The sequence below is a fragment of the Brienomyrus brachyistius genome, chromosome 16, assembly GCF_023856365.1.
Source record: "Brienomyrus brachyistius isolate T26 chromosome 16, BBRACH_0.4, whole genome shotgun sequence".
Classification (NCBI taxonomy): Eukaryota; Metazoa; Chordata; class Actinopteri; order Osteoglossiformes; family Mormyridae; genus Brienomyrus; species Brienomyrus brachyistius.
The window spans coordinates 13,239,525-13,259,953 of NC_064548.1; the positions used below are offsets into that span (position 1 = coordinate 13,239,525).

Sequence of the window (20,429 nt, forward strand, 5' to 3'; positions counted from 1 at the left end):
CAGATGATAAACCCCCAAGTTTATTACCCAGGGAATATAGCAGAGTGATTTAATATAAGAAGCATGTGGGTCTCATGTGAGTTACTAGTTCTATGAAGTACACAACTGAAAGCAACCGAAAAATGAGGCTGGGAGTGAGTGTCCAGTCTGCCTTATTCATTTTAATTTACTTTCAATTATTTCCATAGGACTGAAACACCTGCTTCCTAATTTGCACTGTAATTATCCATCAATCCAATTTAACTTAGACAATATTGTCATCATTACCTCTCTACGAATAACTAATGAGTGACTCAGTTCAGATTCTTCACATAGTAAGATGAGAATTAAACCAAATGTATGTTGATTTTATGCTATAATGACAGATTATTGTGTCGAGTTTTTATGTTTTGATGTAACGCGCAGAATAATTGCTAGGGTGTCAGGTACTCTTGTCGTCTTTTATTTTCAAAAGAAATTCTAAGAATATTTTTGGTTTTTAGTGGCTATTATCATGGTAACGACAGAAGCAGTACAACTGAAACATGGCCGGTACTCATCTCATTATGTTTTGAGTAAAGTTACGTGTACCTCCTTCAAACAAGCCTCTGTACCATGATAATATCCATCTAGCATATTCCTAGACAGCTGTGGGTCCTGAAGAGCAGGCTTGAGCTGCACAAGGACCCCTGTGTCTGACCAAATATTACAATACAGATTCCTGAGCCATCCGATAAGCTGCAGTGTTATGCTAAGGTTAACAAACACAAATCTTGCAGCCAGTGGTACTGAATATAAAGAATGCATGGGCATATATAAAACGAAGACGAAATGTGAAATACAGTAGTGTCACCATAGCCTAAGGAAGTACGTTCCAAGAGTTACAGCGGATCTGTGGATCCCGTATATAACCCGATTTTTGTGAACATACATATTGTAATTGATAAGGTATGCACAGTAAGTCAATCTCAACATTAAATACAGTAAGAATCTATAAAATTGTACATTATTATACAGTAATAAATTCTCAAGAGACGATAGAGCAATGAAAAAATATTATGTATCAAGGGATGACAGAGCAATGAAAATCATGATTTTTATAACCCTCAAAGGATGAATGAACAATGAAAAAACATAACCATTATACGGTGTACAATTTTTTTTCAGACCGTGGTAAACCGTGGGTAACTGAAACCGCAGTTACTGAAAATGCAGATATGGGAGGACTAGTTTGACAGATTCATCTAAAGAATATATGTCTGGTACACAGATAATTCTCACGGAAGGGCTGTGCGTTTGAATCCTGAGATCTGGTTTCTTGGTATTTATGGCTATGGGGTCGGGTGGTTGCTGTCCTTTGTCAAGCTAGTGTATTTTCTAGAAGTTACTTAACCAGAAGGCTGACGCAACCGTGACTACAGCAATACACAAAGCCATCCGATGTTCATATGGAGATTTTATTAGTACTGTGAATAGGACAATGTTTTGCAATGGCATGATTGAAGTTTAAAGTGCCAACCTTATGTTTGCGATTGCATTCAAAGAACAGAGATCTCTGCTCTCAAAAACTGACACAGGTCACCGGCTTCGTCTAAACAATGTTAAAGGAGGTCGTCATTCCTGTATTGTTTAAAATCAACATAAATCAGAAAAATGTAATGCATATGGCACGACTGAAGTGCTGAATTACTTGATCACACTTTCATGGAATTGCTCACCTAATAAAAATTCGAAATATTAAATTATATATATCGTATATAATCAGTACACAATCCTCCCACCACTCTGGGTTAAGATTCTCCATTAGCATTAGCATTGTGCTTCGCGCTACATGAAATCCTGGGCACACTGGGACTGCTGGTGCCAAATTACCTACTTCAACTACCAGCTAGGCTGATGGGTGACTCTGGAACATTCTGTCAGCGCAATATTACAGAGACGCATCACAAACAATCCACACAGGAATTTCTCTAAGGTGTAAGGTGTCAAAGTGATGTTATATATAATTATGTTATATAAGGGTTTTTGGAGTATTCACTGATATGCATATATGTATATAACTCTAAGGGCAGGATACTTAAGTGTTTTTCTCTTTCTTTGGCTCACAAATACAGATAAATGCTTTATATTTACTTAAACCTCTCAAGTTGCTTTACAATATAAATTAAGATACATTACTAACGGGCGAAAATGCTACAGCCGTTCGACACTGATCATTTCTTAATATAAACAAAGCCATTTCTTCATATACCTACATCATTGATATTACAATTGTATGAATGAATTTTAAGGTAAAACTATGGCGTCTAAGTCTGTCCACACAGGTAATGTTACAGTACTATACACGGTCTGCACAAAGTCCATTCTGCCTAATAAACAGCTATAGAGTACATAAATGTGATGGAAATACTGTGTCCCACAATTTCTCGGTTATTTCACACTGGGTGGGAAGATCAGGTTGGAAAGAGTGTTTGCAGGTCAGGCTTAGGAATTACAGCTTCAACGGAAAGCATGGATGGACAATATAGAGCAATTAACATATATAGAGTGGTCATATATTTCTATAGTACATCATGGCATTTCTGGAGTATACTTACATCAAAGAAGCTTAGGGGATCATTTGGGATCTCTCAGTGAGCCGCGTGGCTCCAAGACTGAGTGGGATCATTGACCCTGATATGTGATGTATAACGGAATATCACAGCTATAGGACATAACAGACTGCAACAAGAGCTGGTGGGATTTCGGAGCATCACCACCACCAAGAAGGACCTACCGTACCGTACCGACCACGATTTAAAAATCCCACAGGAGAACCCGGACCTCAACATGATAAGGGGCGACCAGGCATCTTAACGTCCCTGAAGCGCTGGTCACGTTCTCATTGGCTAAAGGTGGGCCCTACAAATCCTGGCCCAACCTCTCGATCTCCTCGATCATAAAGTCGATGTCTGACTTTGTGGCGGCGGGGTTGGAGACAACCATGCGGAAGAAGTTCACTTTATCTGCCTGCGGCTGGTAGCCCACCATGGTGGTCCCACACTCCATCATAAGGGCTTTGATTTTCGGCGCCACCTGGGTTGACGTAGAGAAAAGACAGATGTTCATCCCGCTCCCACCTAAACGTGTTCGCCGCCGGTCAGCGATGTCTCGTGCAGGGGTGACGGTCGGCCTACCTTGTGCAACCTCTCGCGCCGTTCCTCGCAGTCTGGCATGCCCCTCAGGCTCACTGGGATGTACCAGAAGCAGACGTTTGTATGCTGAGGCTGCAGAGAGACCCGAATCAAACATTACAACATCATCACCAAACTGCCACTAATGACTAAGAGGTCAGAACACATACAACAGAAATAGATCTTCCTGCACATGATCTTGAGATGAATCCCCCCCCCCCACAACCCCCACTGATACATCCTAACACATATTTGGCACAGAACCAAAAGCTTTCAAATTTAATGTAAATTATTTTTTAAATAGGAACAGGGTGGTTGAAGAGAGGTTCCTTAAACCAAAGGCAGAGATTTCAGGTCCAGAGAGTATGAATCCAGACCATGATTTTGTTTCAACCAACCAGTTGCGTATAAAGAGTCACAGAGTAGTTGGATGAAACAAAATCTTGGACTGGATTTGTACTCTCTGGATCAGAAATCTGCCTTAAACTGACTGAAGGAAATATTATAACTGGGTATACAGTTTGTATGCAAGAAAATTCCAAATTTGTGGATGGGCCACAGAGAGGTGAACAAAAAACCAGGGGATCTGTATTCCTCTGCTTAGTTGGGTTTCTGCAATAGGGGAACTGTGAGGGAGAAACAGCCATGGGACCCAAGAAGGTGATAAATCCATCTGGGCATCCACCCCTGGCACAAAGCCACACCTCCACCCCACCCTAGTCAGGAGACCTAAAGTCTGGAATACATTAAGCCAACCAGAACTCGATTACTAATGAAACAGTGCTATGGGCACCACAGTTAATGGGATCTGCTTTATACTCGTGACATATCTCACTGCCCTGACACCTTATGAAGGTAAGCCATCGACCACGTCTGTTATCTTTGGGAGCAGACCGGGACAGAAAGGGGGGGGGGGGGTGAGGGGGCTCACCTCTCCCTGGAACACCATCTCATATCCCTCCCGGTCTTTGATTTTGTTGTAGAGATGCTCAGCGAGCTCCAGACACTTGTTGATGTGCTGCTCAAAGCCGATCGTCCCCTGGTGAAACGGCCAAGAGGAGAAAGAAATCAGTGCTGTCAAAAATCAGATGCGTGATTCCAGATGCAGGACAATGTCACATCCTTCATCCAGATCAGTAAAATGAAAATTAAACAACGATTTTCAAGTTCCATGAATAATCCATCCATGAGTCCTATGGGTACAAGGCAGGGAACAACCCAGGATGAGGTGCCAACCCATTGCAGGGTACACTCACTCAGACCTGTGGGCAATTTGGTAATTCCAGTTAACATCAGCATGTTTTTTGGACCCAGAGAAAACCCCATGCCAACTGGGGGAGACCATGCAAACTCCACACACAGAACCATGGAAGAGACTCAATCACTGGTTCCAAACTGGTGTGAAACAACAGTGTTAACCACTGTACCACCAAGCTGCCTTCCTAAGAACAATCACAAAGACAACTGCTACTTCGATACCAGCACACAAAACTGCCAATTTAGAATGTAGGACATGAAAATAATCATTTAAAAATGAAGATCTGATTTGGACTTCCGCAGAAAATAATTGCCCAGGCCCGTGTTAAAATATTAAAAATATCTAGCATAGCTGTACAATGTTCCTAAATGGCCCTGAATTATGTTTCACTCAGAAGTTTCTCAGCATTTTGCTGACTGGAAAATCTCAGTGTATTTGCATTTAGGGAAATGCACCTTAGCCCTCCACATCAGCCAGAACTTGAATATGTCGACATGTCGGCCGCACTGGATGGCCTTGTCCCCCGTGTCGTAGGTGACGTCGTACTGCTTGTCCTGCTGGAACAGGTAGCCGGCGCACATCTGGTTGCAGCCCTCGAGCAGCCCCTGCAAACATCCAGGAGAACGCTACGGTAAACCGTAGGACACATTCTCACAGACTATGGGCCATTTTGAGGCACCGATTCACCTAAATGCATGTTTTCTCACTGTAGGAGGAAACTGGAGCACCAATAGAAAACTTGCAGAGGACCTGCAAATATCGGAAACTTCAGAATCGCCCCTGAAGGTGTGAGGCAGCAGTGCAGTTCACCTTTCAGTCCCCATGGAAACAACATTTCTCCAAAATGGGGAAACACAGCAACTCACATAGTTAGAAACAAATAATGCACTAATGTGCACTAATGACCCCTGAGAACCTTGTTAAGAGCAAAGGGCCTAATAACCCATGTTAGTAACAGGTTCGTTAAAGTATCATCAGGGTCACATGCTTAATGAGGAATGCAGGTTTGTGTTTTTGAGAAATGAATGAAAATACGTCATTCAGAGCAGACATTAGCCACGTGTCCTTTCGCTACGCAAACGGGGGAGATAGCGGGTACACTCCGTCTGTCTTTCCTAAGATGTGCCTGGCTAGCTGTCTGCATCCAGATGCCAGTGTCTGAAAATGGGGGGGGGGGGGGGTAAGCTCCATACCTTTTCTCGCACCAGGATGGCGGAGCACTGCAGTGGCACGCCCATCATCTTATGCGGGTTCCAGGTGACCGAGTTGGCCCTGCAGCAGCGACAGCAGCAGAGTTAGCGCACCGTGGGCCGTGCCACGCCTCGACTGCGTGTGGGTGAGCGGCCGGGGCCAGCGGCCCGTACCTTTCAACGCCGCTCAGCTTGTGCCGGTGCTTCCTGGACATCAGCAAGCTGCCCCCCCAGGCGCCCTGCCCAAACGAGAGGCGGAACTCTCACCCCATCCCGCACGATATCACGCGGTGTGCTACCCGGCGGCACGGGGGATGTGTGAGCGCGCGGGATTGGCCGAGGCGCCGTCAGTATGTGCTCCGGGATTGGTGATTGGTGTAACACTCACGTCCACATGGAGCCACATGTTGTACTTCTCACAGAGATCTGCTATTTCGTTGATGGGGTCAAAGGCGCCGTACACGGTGGTGCCTGCTGTGGCGTTCACGAACAGAGGAACGTGTCCCTGTGTGAAATACGATAGAATGCCTTTTATTGTCATTGCACAGATGAACATCGTACAATGAAATTTAGTGCATCCCCTGGATAGTACATATAGTATAACATAAGTCTGAATCTTACATATTCAACACATACATATGCTCTACATATCAAGCCAGTGTTTCCCAACCCAGTCCTTGGGGAACCCCGGACAGTCCACATTTTTGCTCCCAGCACACCTGTAAGAGGTATTCGGTGTTCCTGATTGGCTGGGAGCTGGGAGAGAGCAAAACCGTGGACTATCGGGGTTCCCCGAGGACTGGGTTGGGAAACACTGTATTAAGCTACACACACACAACAAATTAAAAAAAAAAATACATAAATGAAACCTTGAGTGCCCCCGTATGCATACATATATATAAAAGGTGCAAGCATATAAATAGAAAGTAGTGGAGTAGTTTCATTACAGGGATATTGCACTTTTGTCCCAATGATGCCATTTGTAACAGTGAAAGACATGAGATCAGAACTTTGCACTTAGATGCAGTGAACAGTTATTTAGCGGAGTTCAGTTCTTTGACAGTGCTTGGGTAGAAGCTTTTCAGTAACCTGGGAACGCGCATCTTAATAGATCTATAAATGCCTTCCAGAGGACAGCAGAGGTGGCTGCTTGGGTGATTTTTGTTGCCAGTGGTCAATATCAGGTTCTGTATATACACTCTAGTGAAGGTATCTTAGTGTTGGTAATTTTTTGTGCCGATTTGATGACTCTGAAAAGCCTTCTTGTCAGTCAAGGAGCTGCTAGCGCACCATAGAAGGATGCCACAGGTAGGGGTTGGAGACATAACACATCACACTCCCTGCCCTCCTGACTTATTTGTCTGGTGATTAAATGCTTACATACAACACAATCCACAGCCTTGGATTTCACTCTGCATGCAGCTAAGATTGAGAACTGACTTTAGCCATTTACTGCTTAACCACCGCTTAGGAGGAACTTTAGGGCGCACCTTCTGCTTGGCTGCGATGATCTTGGCCTCCAGATCTGCAGGAATTACCCGCCCTCTGAAACGAGAAGGAGAGAGGCTCTTAAACCCACTTCTCGCGCGCGTTTCACAAGTCGTGAGCGATGTGGCTGCGCCCACGAGCGCCTACCTCTCATCAGATTTCAGCAGGATCACGTTTTCTACTCCGAAGCCCAGGGCGGCTCCGGCTTTCTTTATGGAGTAGTGGCTCTGTAACAGAGAGGGGCGGTCCCACACGCTGTCAATCAAATCGGTAAGTGCTCCACAAGCACAGAGATTGGAGCAATCAGATAAACCACACCCCCACTTTACTCCCCCCATCAATCAAAACACTCAATGATAAGAGAGTGTAGCTCGCCAAACAATCTACCACAGGTAAGTAAACTCCACTGCATTGCTTCTGAAATTCATTTGGCTTAATCAAATACAGGCAAGGAATGATAATACAAAATGAGATAGTAGAACCCAGGTGTGTCAAAATGGGTCTGCCTGATAGACTGGGAACAGGACATACATGTTCTGAAGTGAAGAGGATCAGTTTGGGCGCTGCAGACATGCCTTTGGTTTTGACCTCTGGGTAGTATTTATAGCGTGCCACCATCACACTGTACATGTTGGATATTGCTCCACCTGTAAAGAAGATGACATCATCTTCCAGGGACAGAGGAACTGTGCCAAAGACATGAACACAATGCCCTCTACATGGAAACAGTGTGTCTTTCTGTGGAGTTTTTCCAGGAGGTAAATTTGCCATCGCTATATATGGGCAGAAGGCAGTCTCGAGGTTAAGGACATGGACTTCAGGTGGCAAGTTTGCTGGTCCAAACCCCTGGAGAGCTCAGATTACCGTACCCTTGAACAGGGGTGCTGGACTTGAACTGTTGTCCTGAAAATTTGGGGTTTTAACAGTGGATGTCTTGGTAAGAGCTTTCAAGGTTGTTAGCTAAATTAATATAGGTTATAGACTTAGGACTGTACTGACCTGGTGAGAATATTCCATCCCCTTCTCCACCTGGCCATCCGACGATCTCCCTCATCTTTCTCAGCGTCAGTTGTTCCATGAGCACGAAGACTGGAGCAATCTCATAGGTGAACCTTAAAGACAGGCCACGCCTCTCTGCGTTAATCAACACAAAGATCCTCATCCAAACCAGGCTGAATGCAAAATGAAAAAGTAGCATCATTTTTAAATGGAAAAATGACATGGGCTTTGAACTCCTGTTGCGTTTATAATGACGATTAAGACAAAGGACATTGGAAGACAACATAGACTGGGACTTACAAACGAACAGAGATTCACAGAGATTTGCAGCATGTTAGGGACTATGCTGACAGTGGTGAGGAGGGGGACAGCTCTGAGGGGTGGGAATGACATAAAAAAAGTTACATTTTACTGGTATTATACCTCTGGGCTCTGTACTGGCTCTGGACATCTATTTTTATGTTTCATTAAATCTGTTCTTAACCTTTTTGATTTTGCTCTCTGAAAATAACCACATAAAATGGGCCATGTTCCTCAAGGCGAGCACTACCTCCTCAGCGAGCATGTTACCATAATCTCTGCAGCTTCTCATTTTCAAGTAATCATAAACGGACCGACGTCGCAACAAACGGACGCAAGCATCACTGCAGTCACTGGAACGAGAGGGAGGCACGCCACGTTCGTACGAAATCAGCATCCAGACTTTCTAATTAAATCCGTTCGTTTGTATTGATCGAAATGAAAAGACCCATTTGGTTTGGCAAGAATGGGAAGGGACAAAGCAGAGGGCCGTGGTGCGTGGAGATAAGGGCTCATTCAGCTTGAAATGTAGCTTCTAGGCCAGGGGAAAGAAAAGAGGACGGACAGTGGGCATGAAGAATCAAAAGAGCCCTAAAATGCGGGATAGATACAGCCTCGCTTTTGGATGCACTATGCAGTGGACTGTGAAATACTGATGCATTATGGTACCTCATTCCAACATCGGCCAACCGTAATAATGCTGTATATTGCGCGTAGGTACTTAAAGAAACAGCGAAGTATTATTTTCTTTTGTTGCCATGCCTTTTCTCACAAGATGTGCAGAGGTACTGATTCGTGAGGGTTTATTTTCTGGGTTTAACAGAGGAAAATGGAAAATGGGGGAAAAAAAATCGAAAACGGTTCAAAACGATTAATTTTGTCAAGAAAAAGCTGCCTTTGATTCATGAAGGTTGCAAGAAAGACCCTGCTTTGCCAGACCAGTATGGAAAGGAGAGAAAACATAGCTTGTCATTAGGAAAATGTTCTGCAAGCATCACGAGAGTCAGACTCAGAAGGTAACAAGAGGCAGCAGAGATATTCAGGAGATTCACACTGACGTCTCTTTCCGGCAAAATGCACAGGTGTTTCCCTAACAGTCCGTTGCCGCTACCGGACCAGGCCAGTTACTCTACATTCAGGTGCAAATTTGTTGTTTCGGACATTCGCTCAAACCACCCCCCTCCGTGAGTTTCAAAAAATGTATAAATATCTACCAAGTCAGAAGGTTGAACAGGTCACATATCCTAAAAAAGGACTGTGTTTGTTTAACGTGCAAGTGCGTGGTTTGAATCGTGGTAAACATCTCTGCTCACTACATCTAGGGATACCTTCACCCCAAAACCTTACGGCAACTGACACAGACAGGAAGAAACAACACAGGTGACTGAACACAGTCGCAAAAAAAAAAACCTGCCGCAATTATTTATATTCACGATGATATGCATTGAGGACGATTTTATTACACACATTAACTGCCAGTCAATAAGTGTCAGGCGTGACGTTATAATAACCTCATTAGACACTGGGGAAAAAGAAAAGCCCAAGTGAGCTCCTCTCTGCCTGAGCACGACGAGAGCTGCCAGGTAGGGCAAGCGGCAGCACTCTGTGTTTTATTTTTCAAAACACCCAAATACTGGATAGAAATATCCATTCAAAATCACACACAAGGCGAAGAACCCTCTAAAAATGACAGCGAACAACAACAAGGTCAAACGCCAATGAGTGAATCTGAATGAGCTCCGAACGATTTGTTTAACTAGGATTGTTTAACAGCCGAGCTCTCAGTTTGAGAACCCTTAGACAGATTAGGTCTCTGCTAAGGCCTGGATCCTAGGAATGTCCCTGATCAAGGCAATTCTGAACTGCACCTGTCCCCAGATAATCAGGGTTAAGGACACGAGTGAGTCTATGACTGCAGGAGGCCAGTCCTGGGTGATGCATTTTCTTGGTGCCATTTTGTTAAAAAAAAAATGACTGAGTGGTTGTGAAAACAAAAGGCAGCTGTTTCATGATGAGTATGAGGGGAAAACTGAATGAAAAAAAAAACAGATAGATGAGAAAGTAAGCAAGCGGCGTGTTGCAGAAGGTCTGTAACTGAGAGCTAGGCTGAGCATCGGGGTCTGGATGCGTTTTCGGGGGAGAGTGAAAAAAACAAACAGGTGAAGGGAGTGTGCGCATGTGTGGCTCTGCTGCCCCCCCCGCCCACCCAGGATGGCCACACCTCCCCTCACACCTCCCCTCACACCTCCCCTCACGCCTCCCCTCACACCTCCCCTCACACCTCCCCTCACACCCCCTCACACCTCCCCTCACACCTCCCCTCACACCTCCCCTCACGCCTCCCCTCACACCTCCCCTCACACCTCCCCTCACACCCCCTCACACCTCCCCTCACACCTCCCCTCACACCTCCCCTCACATCTCCCCTCACACCTCCCCTCACACCCCCTCACACCTCCCCTCACACCTCCCCTCACGCCTCCCCTCACACCTCCCCTCACGCCTCCCCTCACACCTCCCCTCACATCTCCCCTCACACCTCCCCTCACACCCCCTCACACCTCCCCTCACACCTCCCCTCACACCTCCCCTCACACCTCCCCTCACGCCTCCCCTCACGCCTCCCCTCACACCTCCCCTCACGCCTCCCCTCACACCTCCCCTCACACCTCCCCTCACACCTCCCCTCACACCTCCCCTCACGCCTCCCCTCACGCCTCCCCTCACACCTCCCCTCACACCTCCCCTCACATCTCCCCTCACACCTCCCCTCACACCTCCCCTCACACCTCCCCTCACACCTCCCCTCACGCCTCCCCTCACACCTCCCCTCACACCTCCCCTCACACCTCCCCTCACACCTCCCCTCACACCCATCTTACAATCATATTCCAATGGCAGCATTTTCAACCTTTAACTGCTCTGCAAAAACACTTCGATAAATAACAGCTTGTGAACGCTCTCGAAATATCAAAGTCACAATAAAGGACTTTGGAGGTGACAGCCACAGAGTATCTGTGTGTCCTTCAGTGGGGCCTAACAGCCCCCCCCCAACGTTGCTGGGGCCGGATGCAGCAGGCAGTCTACAAATACCAGTGAGCAATGAGCCACAGTCAATGGAGCATTAACCTGTATCTAGGACAGCTCCCCCCCCCCCACATTAGCATACCGTCTCCCTATGCTGCTCCGTTGTAAACAAAAGCCCTGCGGAATGATCACCTTTATTATTCTGCAGCTAATTCTGCCCAATTGAGTCTCTTATCGAAAGGTCTCCGAGGATCCAACTGTCGCTAGTCATTGTGTTTTTTCCTGTGGATTGACATGCATTGCACAGAATGGACCCCCAGCCCACAAAACCAAGAACGCTGATCAATATGCAATTTGCTTTGCTCGGAGGCTCCTTCCACGCGCCGTTACGGCGTCACTGAAATCAACAATAGAACAATACAAGTCAATCCTTTAGTGAGAATTGGACGAACGATCTATCTCATTTATTAAAAGCATGATGCCAGGCAGAGGATGGCATTCCCTCAGTGCCGCATCAACTTAATATCTGAGTCCACCTTAAAATAGATTGTCATGTGGTGTAAAATAGGTCATGTGACATAACCCTGACAGATATCTGAGCAAATCTGTGTCATATCTCTTTGTTAAAGACTAAAGCACCTAAGCAGATGCCTTTTCTGTGCTCCTGCTCCACTACGCACATTTTCTTACTTAAAGGGACAGCTGCATGATTTTAATCCTCCCCTCCCCCCCCAGGGAGAAAGCTTATAAGCCTATATCAGAGTTTGAGTCCACCGAGCTAATAACCACACATAAATTACAAAAGTTATTTTATTCACAAGCATTTGACTGCCTCTTTATGTAATGCAATGCAATGTAATGTAATGTAATGACAGCATTCATTAAAAACAAAGATAAATAGCTCCTTGCTCTTGGGAGTTTAAAAATGTTTTTCAGGTTATGTGGGCTGTGGAACATCCCATGAAACATCCCATGAAACATCCCATGAAGCCAAAAATGATTAAAAAAATGATAATTTACTGCATGCTTTGCGAGTGATAAAAATATTATACAGAACAACTGTGCAGATTAAACAAACTAATGAATATGAAAGCAGGCTGGAACTCACATGTTGGTGTTTGCAGTGGAGGTGAGCCACTCTCCTGCCAAACCGATTATATCCAGGCCAGATGAGAGCTGGTTAAAAAACCTTGGGTGACCTGCAGAGGGTGCAACCTTTAATATCAGCTTTATCGCTCTTCATCGTTTGCTTGATTTTCACTTCTCATACTACAATATCTGCATATGAATTCAAATATGAACAGGTACACCTAAGTGTAATGGAACTGCTACATGGGATTCTTATAAATAAAGCAATAAAAGAATAAGTGTGTAGTGCAGTGGGTTAGAGATCTAGGTCCATGACCAAATGGTTGTGGGTTCGAATCCCATGGCTGTCTGAGTATCATATCACTGATGGGTCCCTGGACAAGGCCAGGAGACTAGCTAGATATCCTGCACCCCTTTGTAAAATGACACCTGCCCTCCTTTACATTATATAATTTTACGCTCTGAAGGGCCTCCTGAACCTGCCAGGGTATCCGCAGCTGTCCCACGCTCCCGAACTTTAGCCCCATGGCTGGCTGAACCAGCTCTCTGATCCTCATACGTATGTTACTTTGGACATAAGGTCCTGCTAAATGAATAAATGCATTGTAAGTAAATATGATTTGTGTACAAGCGCTGTCTGGAAAACATCAGCACCATGGACAGTTCTGATTTGCGTCTTTTTTTTCGTAGTAGAACACGGAGGTGGTATTACAGTGAATTCCTGCACAACCTGAGGCACTTCTTTGGCATTGACATTTACAGAGCTCTTTTTGTGGTCTAAAGCCTCATTACTGTAAACGCGAAGTTAACCTGCCATGGTGTTGGTGTGTGTAAATAACACACAAGATCTGCAGTACCTGTCCTCACTCCGTACTTGAGTGTGTCCCTACAGTCGACCAGGATCTGCTCCAGAGACTCCGGCTGGTCCGAAAGTTCCAGATTGAAGCCCTCCATACCCTCAAGGAGCTGGTGAGGGTGGTGGAAATCCAGGACTTTTGTGGTTCTATCGAATGTCTTGTGGATGTAGCTCGTGAGGATGTCAACAACTTCCAGCAAGAACTGCATGGTTGGCTCCTCTCCATTTTTGGCTGGTAATAGATCTATCATTCAAATGGGGAAAAGTGTCATTTCTCTTGATAACAAAAATAAATTGTACATAACAGTAACATTAATTCATAATTAAAATGAATCGATCGATCAATCAATCAAAGCACTGCATATGATCAGACAAGATTTTAACAATTTTTTGACCATCTATCAAAAAACAAACAAACATGAAAAATAGATCAGTCGTATTGGTATTTATTTAATCTGTTTGAAGTTGACATCAGGCATTCAAATGCATGGATAAAACAACAATCGTAATCTATTATAATCATTGCACACTGTTATTTTAACATGTTACTATATTATGTTCCGCTTTTCTTCCCTTCTAACTTATATAATTACTTGACATATCGCTACGTCAGCAGCCAAAACGGCTCTTACGACCCACAGTTGTTTTTACATGTTCCACGTTACAACTGGGTTTAAAATAATTCAGTGTAACTTTCATTTGCTTTTCTGAATCACAAAATAGTTGTCTTCCAGTTACTTCCGGGAAGCGTGATTAACTATCACTGTAACAATCCCATTTGACTGAATTAGAGAAGTCAAGACGCCAACCAAGCAGTTACCAATAACACAGCCTTAAGGGGGCGCAGTTTACCCCGACTGTATCTGACCTCACCAAAAACATAGGCTACAAAAAAAGGCTCATTGCTGACATGATTTGGGCAATTCAAATAAAACATGTATTGATAAAAAAAACTGGATGGTGATTACTGACTAACCTCTAGCAAAAAGATTGGAGAAATCGGTCTCCGTCCGTCTTAACTGTGAATCGCTGTTTTCCCAAGGGAAGAGAGTCTTAGGTTGGCGGTCCTTCAAGGAACCGCCAATCCTGCTCTTCTCTTCGTAACTGTTGTTCTTCTGTAAGAACCCTGGATTATTAAATGAGGATGAATAGGGGTTAGGCGATAAACTGCAAAATTGAATGCAGTTCTAGCGTTGGTACTTTGGAAATCATTGCAGATTAAAATGAAATTAAACTATTTTGTACAATGCACACATGTAATCAAATATATTAAATATGGAACTGACCTCTAGGATGCATTGCAGTTATCCGCTTTAAGCAAGATAAATATTATTTTTTAAATGCCCTTTGAAAGGCTTGCTAAGGGAAGTTATGTCTGTAAGAAATCATAACTGCATCTATCTTCCGTACAGCATGGCAGCAAAAAGCAAACAGACCTATTATGATCAAATCCTAATATTTGGTATTAGAGCTGCTATACAATTACATAAATAAGACGAACCGTGTTTGGATTATTAAAAACCAGGTAAATTTTGTGATACCATCCCAGGGCGATTTAAACGTTAAATCGATCGTCGTTACTCGTGTTTGCCAGCAGGGGTCGTTTTGTTCATGTTTCGGCATAAAAAAAATATGATTTCAATAAAATCAATTGCACTGAGCAGTTTGTGGGCGTGCTGTTATTTCTAAAAAGTGAATTTATATTTATATGCCGTGCTTTCCGCCTAATTTTCTTATGGAAATACGTATTAAATAGCCCACATCTCTTAAGTATCTATTTCTCAAAATTACGAAGGCAATGGAAGAGACCAGATGATAGGATTGTATTTACAGAAGCAGGCCTAATATTATATACGAGCATTTACAGACCCTTAAAAACTTGTTACATTGTCTCATTTACCCCCCCCCCCCCCCCCCCATATAGTCCACAACAACAAATAAATGCAGGACAATCGACATCCAAAAATCGACAAAGGAGGCAATAGCTCATCGAATCACTATTATTAGATAACAAGCACATTATGAATAACGATGCTGAAGTCGCACGAATTAAATTAACTGGCATAATTGTCGGAAACAAACTGGATTCACATGAAGGGCGATATAACAGGTCGTGACATGTCATTAATATTGCGAGTTGAATTTTCACCATTTCCACTGAGTCATAGTATGAAGGTTGTAAAGCGGCTCTACAAAAAAAAACAATTTCAATATGCAAACCAAGCATATATCTCCAGTCAAAGGAATTTAAGCCAATTATCTAGCACAGAACGCTTTGATACGCGAGCGAGTGACAATGCGGACTGAATTATCGCAGCAACGCAGATATGCAAAACTGGACTTTGCTTTGACTGAGGAACAGACAAGACTATTGCTTGGGGGACGTTATTCGTGCGTGGAATGTTGTTTTCAAATGAATTGACGTCATCGGACAATATAAAATTCCCCCTTTTGAATGAAATAAGTCTCGGACGTTACGTTAAGGTCGAATTAAAATAATTTTATTATTTATCAAGGTGAGTATTGCTTAATGACCTTTGTAAAGATTAAAATAACATTGACAGTCGGTCCTTCATTTTCCAAATGAACGAGCAGAAAAAAATCAAGTATATCCAAACAAAATAAAAAAAACAAATAAAACAAACATTAATGGACAAATATCGAGGCTCGTAACTAGTCTAATCCAACGAGGACAAATGTGGACAAATTTATCTTTTAAAAGGGCAGATTCTTCCTACCGGTTCAGAGCTAAACCGAACTAAGCCGTTCATACAACCGTGAAATGTATTAAGGCATAAAGATTTTAGGCTCCAAAACTTACCACAAATCTTCAGTCCCAGTTTTCTTGTACATCCGTGTGCAACACCGCACCAGGAGTCATAGGCTATAACAAAATCGGGAAAACTATTGAACAACCTGATTGTATATTTACATATTTATTTGATCTTACACTGAAAGCGCATGGCGAGAAAACGATTTAAATCACGTAGATAATGAATACCGAATTACGGAAATGTGGATTTAAATTTGTGCTGCCTGGGGCTCCCGCTCTCCAGAACAGTTTATTTTTTTTAATCCCATGGGCCAATCAATAAAGATCATCTGAGACGTGAATGTCTAATAAACACTGGCACGAATCTGATGGCAGTTTAAAATAAATGAGCATGAAATGGGGTCGTTCGAGGGTTCAGAAATTAATTGAGTGAAAAATGGTATTCTGCTGGATCGGACTTGCACTGCCAGCCTCTCGTTCATTGTAAGATTGGCCTGATCAAAAAACACATCAGCGCGTCACACACCGCCGTCCCGCAGACCCGCTCTTGCGCATACGGGGCCATTAGTCCCGCTGTTATCTTATGCGCCACAAATCTCCTAGACCGACAGATAATCTAGCGGCCTTTATTGACACATTAATTCTTGTCTTTATTTTGAACCACTTCGTATATGGTATTACTTTTGTTCTTAAAGTACGTATTAAAAAATTATGGAATGCGTGGAAGCATATCAGGCTAAACGCACAAAGCGGGTACAGAAAACTTACACACTAAAATAGTTTAAGCATAATAGCGCGGAATCATTTGGGACTGAATGCACAATTTGAGTTGATAAGTTACTTGACATCGACTTTAAAATGAATTCTATTCGCACAAAAGAATAAATGTGACGTATAAGTAAATAATAAAAATAATTCACACTTTGCCCTTTTAAGATTAATTGATTTGTAACAAATAAAAATCGTGGCGGCGGTTTACGACGGAACGTCGGTAAGATGGAGTTAGTAGTGGCGCCAGCATAGCTGACAGCGATGTGACACCCGACGAGCCTCAGGCGAAACAGGCTCCAAAAAAAAAAAAAAACACTGGCGCCATAACTGAACCTCCACCGTATAAACACAACGAATCAGGCGCTATATAAGCATCGACACGCTTTCAATGTTAGCCGGTTATGTCATTTTCCCCATATGCATTTCTTGTATTCCTCAGTTTTTCTTAAAGCAAATGCATCCAATTTGAGACCAACCTAGCATTCTCGTTGAGATATTTAAATTTAAAGAACGGTCACATCTAGAAAAACAGATACAAAATAAAACGCGCTTTTTTGGTCATGTTTGTGCATAATATAATGCCGAATATTATCTGCATCAACGAATTCTGCTATTTATTTTTTCATAATGGTCATATTTGCCAAGCTTCAGCCAATGGTCTTTTTAATTGCATCGTTGTATTACTGGGGGAGAAAATTATACGATGGAACACATTTTCCTTTAATAGGTGATAGGAAAAACTCGTTGAGCCGTAACGTCTGGCCGTTTGCCTCTCTTCCGCCTCCGCTCCTCTCCTCTGACATCACAATAAGTCAGCGCAAAGCGAAAGCCATTAGGCCAATTCAGGGCGGCAACAATTAGCGCCACTTTTCACATAATTGCTCTTGGAACCGCTCTCTCAAACGTTTTAAGTCATAGCCACAGTAATGTGTCATTTTCCCCCCTTCTGGCTCGAATGTAAAGTAACAACAACAACAATATTAATACTACAAATAATAACCCAAGATTGATATATTATTATTATTATTATTATTATTATTATTGTTGTTGTTGTTATTATTGTTATATTTATTATTAAATAATAATAATATGACTGTGATTTTTTTTAGATGTTCAATGACACATGTCGTACTTAAGCGACACAAGTAGCAAAACGAAATTTACAAAAAGAAAAACGTTTGAATTACGCATTTAAAATACTGTCATTCTATTAATGAGGAAAATGGGGGGAAATGGTACCCTGAGGGCCTCCTTCAGAGCGGTGCTCATGTTTTTAGAAGCCTCCACCACCCAATCTGAGAAGAAGGTTCATCTTTCAAGCAGACGTGGGAGGTCGACCCACCCGTGTTGGGTTGATTTATTGGGTTACAATGGAACGTGTAGCACTGCTTTTTATTATAAAAATAATAAATTACGAAGCTTAGCATAGAAAACGGTACTAACTTATATCACATATTTATCGGTGATATACTAACCTGAGAGCGGTGGCCGCAAATTAGTGGAGCTGGGATCAGGGTCGTCGCTGGAGGATGAAGGAGCCGACGTCGCCATCAGCCCTAAGACGGAGATCCGTATTCCTCACGCGATAGTACTGTATAGGGACTCCTATTTCATCTGTGATGAAAATATACAGTTCGCTGCAGAAGAAAGGGGGATTGGAAAAGTCAGATTTGTTGTAGGTTATCGCATACAATTCTATACACAAAAAAATAAAAATAAATAATACACAAAATCAAAGAAATAAATGCAGGGACAAACCAGACTGTATATTTGGTGAAATCGGGGATATTGATGGAGACTATTTATTTTTAAGTTTAATTGGCACAAAAGTTGCTTTAGCGTGATACAGTATTGAATGGTATGCATATTTATTTAACGCTTGTTAGACAAAGACTGAAAAACGGGAGGGACCAGCACATTCAGGGAATCTTAGATAACATCAATACTTTCAATTATATGGATATTTGGGAAGTTTAACTGGATTGAAAACTCGTTACATATATAATCGTGGTAGGTGCAGATAAAGCGAACAGCTAGAAAACTAAAAATACTCTATAGGGTTTGATTGAAGTGCTATGACAATTTGTTTTCTAAACTCGTATAAAGGTTGATTTCACTGAGAATCTCTATTATAAATGTTATAATGCTATTGGAATGATTATATTAAATAGGCATATATGAATTAGCATTTATAATTCTATAGTTTATATATTTGTGCAGTTTTCTTATTTGTGACACATTTGATTGACCGATTTGTTTATTAAGCAAACGATCTGATAGAAAACCACCACATCACAGCCAGCAAATATCTTTCTTTAAAATAGTTACGAGATGAAAACGTGATGTATTTTGTGGCATTTATTGCCACCCCGTATGTAATACAAAATAATGCATAAAATCGCATTCTTTAATCGTGTTAACAGTTTTCCTTACAAACATAACATTTTCAACGAGATTAACATGCACAATTAACCAATACTGTTCCACTTTAGATTTACAAGAAACGTTCAATGAAAGATATTCGCTGTTACAGATTGTAGGAAATGCAAAGGCGTTAAATATAAGAGACATCTTACCGTGCCGGCGAGCAGACACAGGTGTATCTGTAGGCGGTAGAGTCCGACAAACTATTTCAGAACCAATTTAAAACCACAGAGCCATACAACGTTATGTGCGCTTATAACATTCCCAGGAAAACGTCGTCTGAATATAAATAGATTGCAAGATTTCCATCCGTCGTGACCATTTTGTTGAAGTACGTTACATTTACTGTTTTCAAAAGCTTGAATCGCCTATTTATCAGTTACTACGCACGTATGAGTCACGCCAATATACCTCCTCTGGTGTTGTGCGGAGTTCATCCAATATCAAACGGATTCACTTTGTCGGCAGAAAAATATCACGAAACGTTTGTTGCCTTTGGAAGGCATGACATTTGGATGCGTTTGACTGCTGACGGGGGTTTGTACCGTCATTAGCAATCCGGATCACGCAGATGCACTTTAGACATTTCGTCCTGTGAGTAACTCATCACGTCCCAAAAAACACCATATAAGCAGACAAAGAGGAGAGAGGGAAGTCATCAGGTGCCCGGTGCACTAGAAGTCAATCTCTCTTGGAATCGAGGAAAACTACTGCTCGTGGGGGGAAGGGAATGTTTTGTTCGAACCTCTTGCCACTTATTTAAAACTGTCAATACCCATGCTGGGAAATTTTAATTACAATGAACCATCACAATTCGGCGAAGTGGAATCTCGCATTCGTAATTGAATGTATCGGTTTTCGGAACAAGCTACAACCACAAGATGGCAGCAGAGAATCAATGAGCTGGGCCGACCACGATTCTGTTAAAGATTTAAGCTTATAAATGTCAGCACGGTTCCAAAATGACTACAAGTCCTCAAAAATTATAGGGAGGTGACTAACACTATAAAATGAATATGAATTCTTACTACATTTATATTACATATGAAAATATTTCGGAAACTGCAAAACCAGTTCCGAAATGTGAAAACTACACGCTTTT

At 42.7% G+C, this 20,429-nt stretch overlaps 1 protein-coding gene across 1 annotated transcript; it reads right to left on the bottom strand.

The window, feature by feature from the left end:
• Positions 1–421: 421 nt before the first annotated feature.
• On the bottom strand, positions 422–20,099 carry LOC125710223 (glutamate decarboxylase 1-like). Its single transcript, XM_048979747.1, has 17 exons — positions 19,480–20,099; positions 18,379–18,540; positions 16,181–16,243; positions 14,336–14,485; positions 13,361–13,603; positions 12,523–12,613; positions 8,088–8,200; positions 7,620–7,735; positions 7,236–7,315; positions 7,091–7,145; positions 5,989–6,105; positions 5,775–5,839; positions 5,604–5,682; positions 4,866–5,015; positions 4,084–4,191; positions 3,156–3,245; positions 422–3,054 (listed from the first exon to the last, which is right to left on the bottom strand). Exons 2-17 carry the CDS (start codon positions 18,452–18,454, stop codon positions 2,881–2,883), a joined length of 1,770 nt encoding a protein of 589 aa, XP_048835704.1. The 5' UTR covers positions 18,455–18,540; positions 19,480–20,099; the 3' UTR covers positions 422–2,880.
• Between the last annotated feature and the right edge of the window lie 330 nt (positions 20,100–20,429).

Coding starts and splice junctions, on each gene's coding strand:
- LOC125710223 (XM_048979747.1), bottom strand. CDS start 18,454: ATGGCGACGTCGGCTCCTTCATCCTCCAGCGACGACCCTGATCCCAGC. Junction 12,614..13,360: donor CAAGTACGGAGTGAGGACAG/GTACTGCAGATC, acceptor CACCCTCTGCAG/GTCACCCAAGGTTTTTTAAC. Junction 6,106..7,090: donor TCATCGCAGCCAAGCAGAAG/GTGCGCCCTAAA, acceptor TATTTCACACAG/GGACACGTTCCTCTGTTCGT.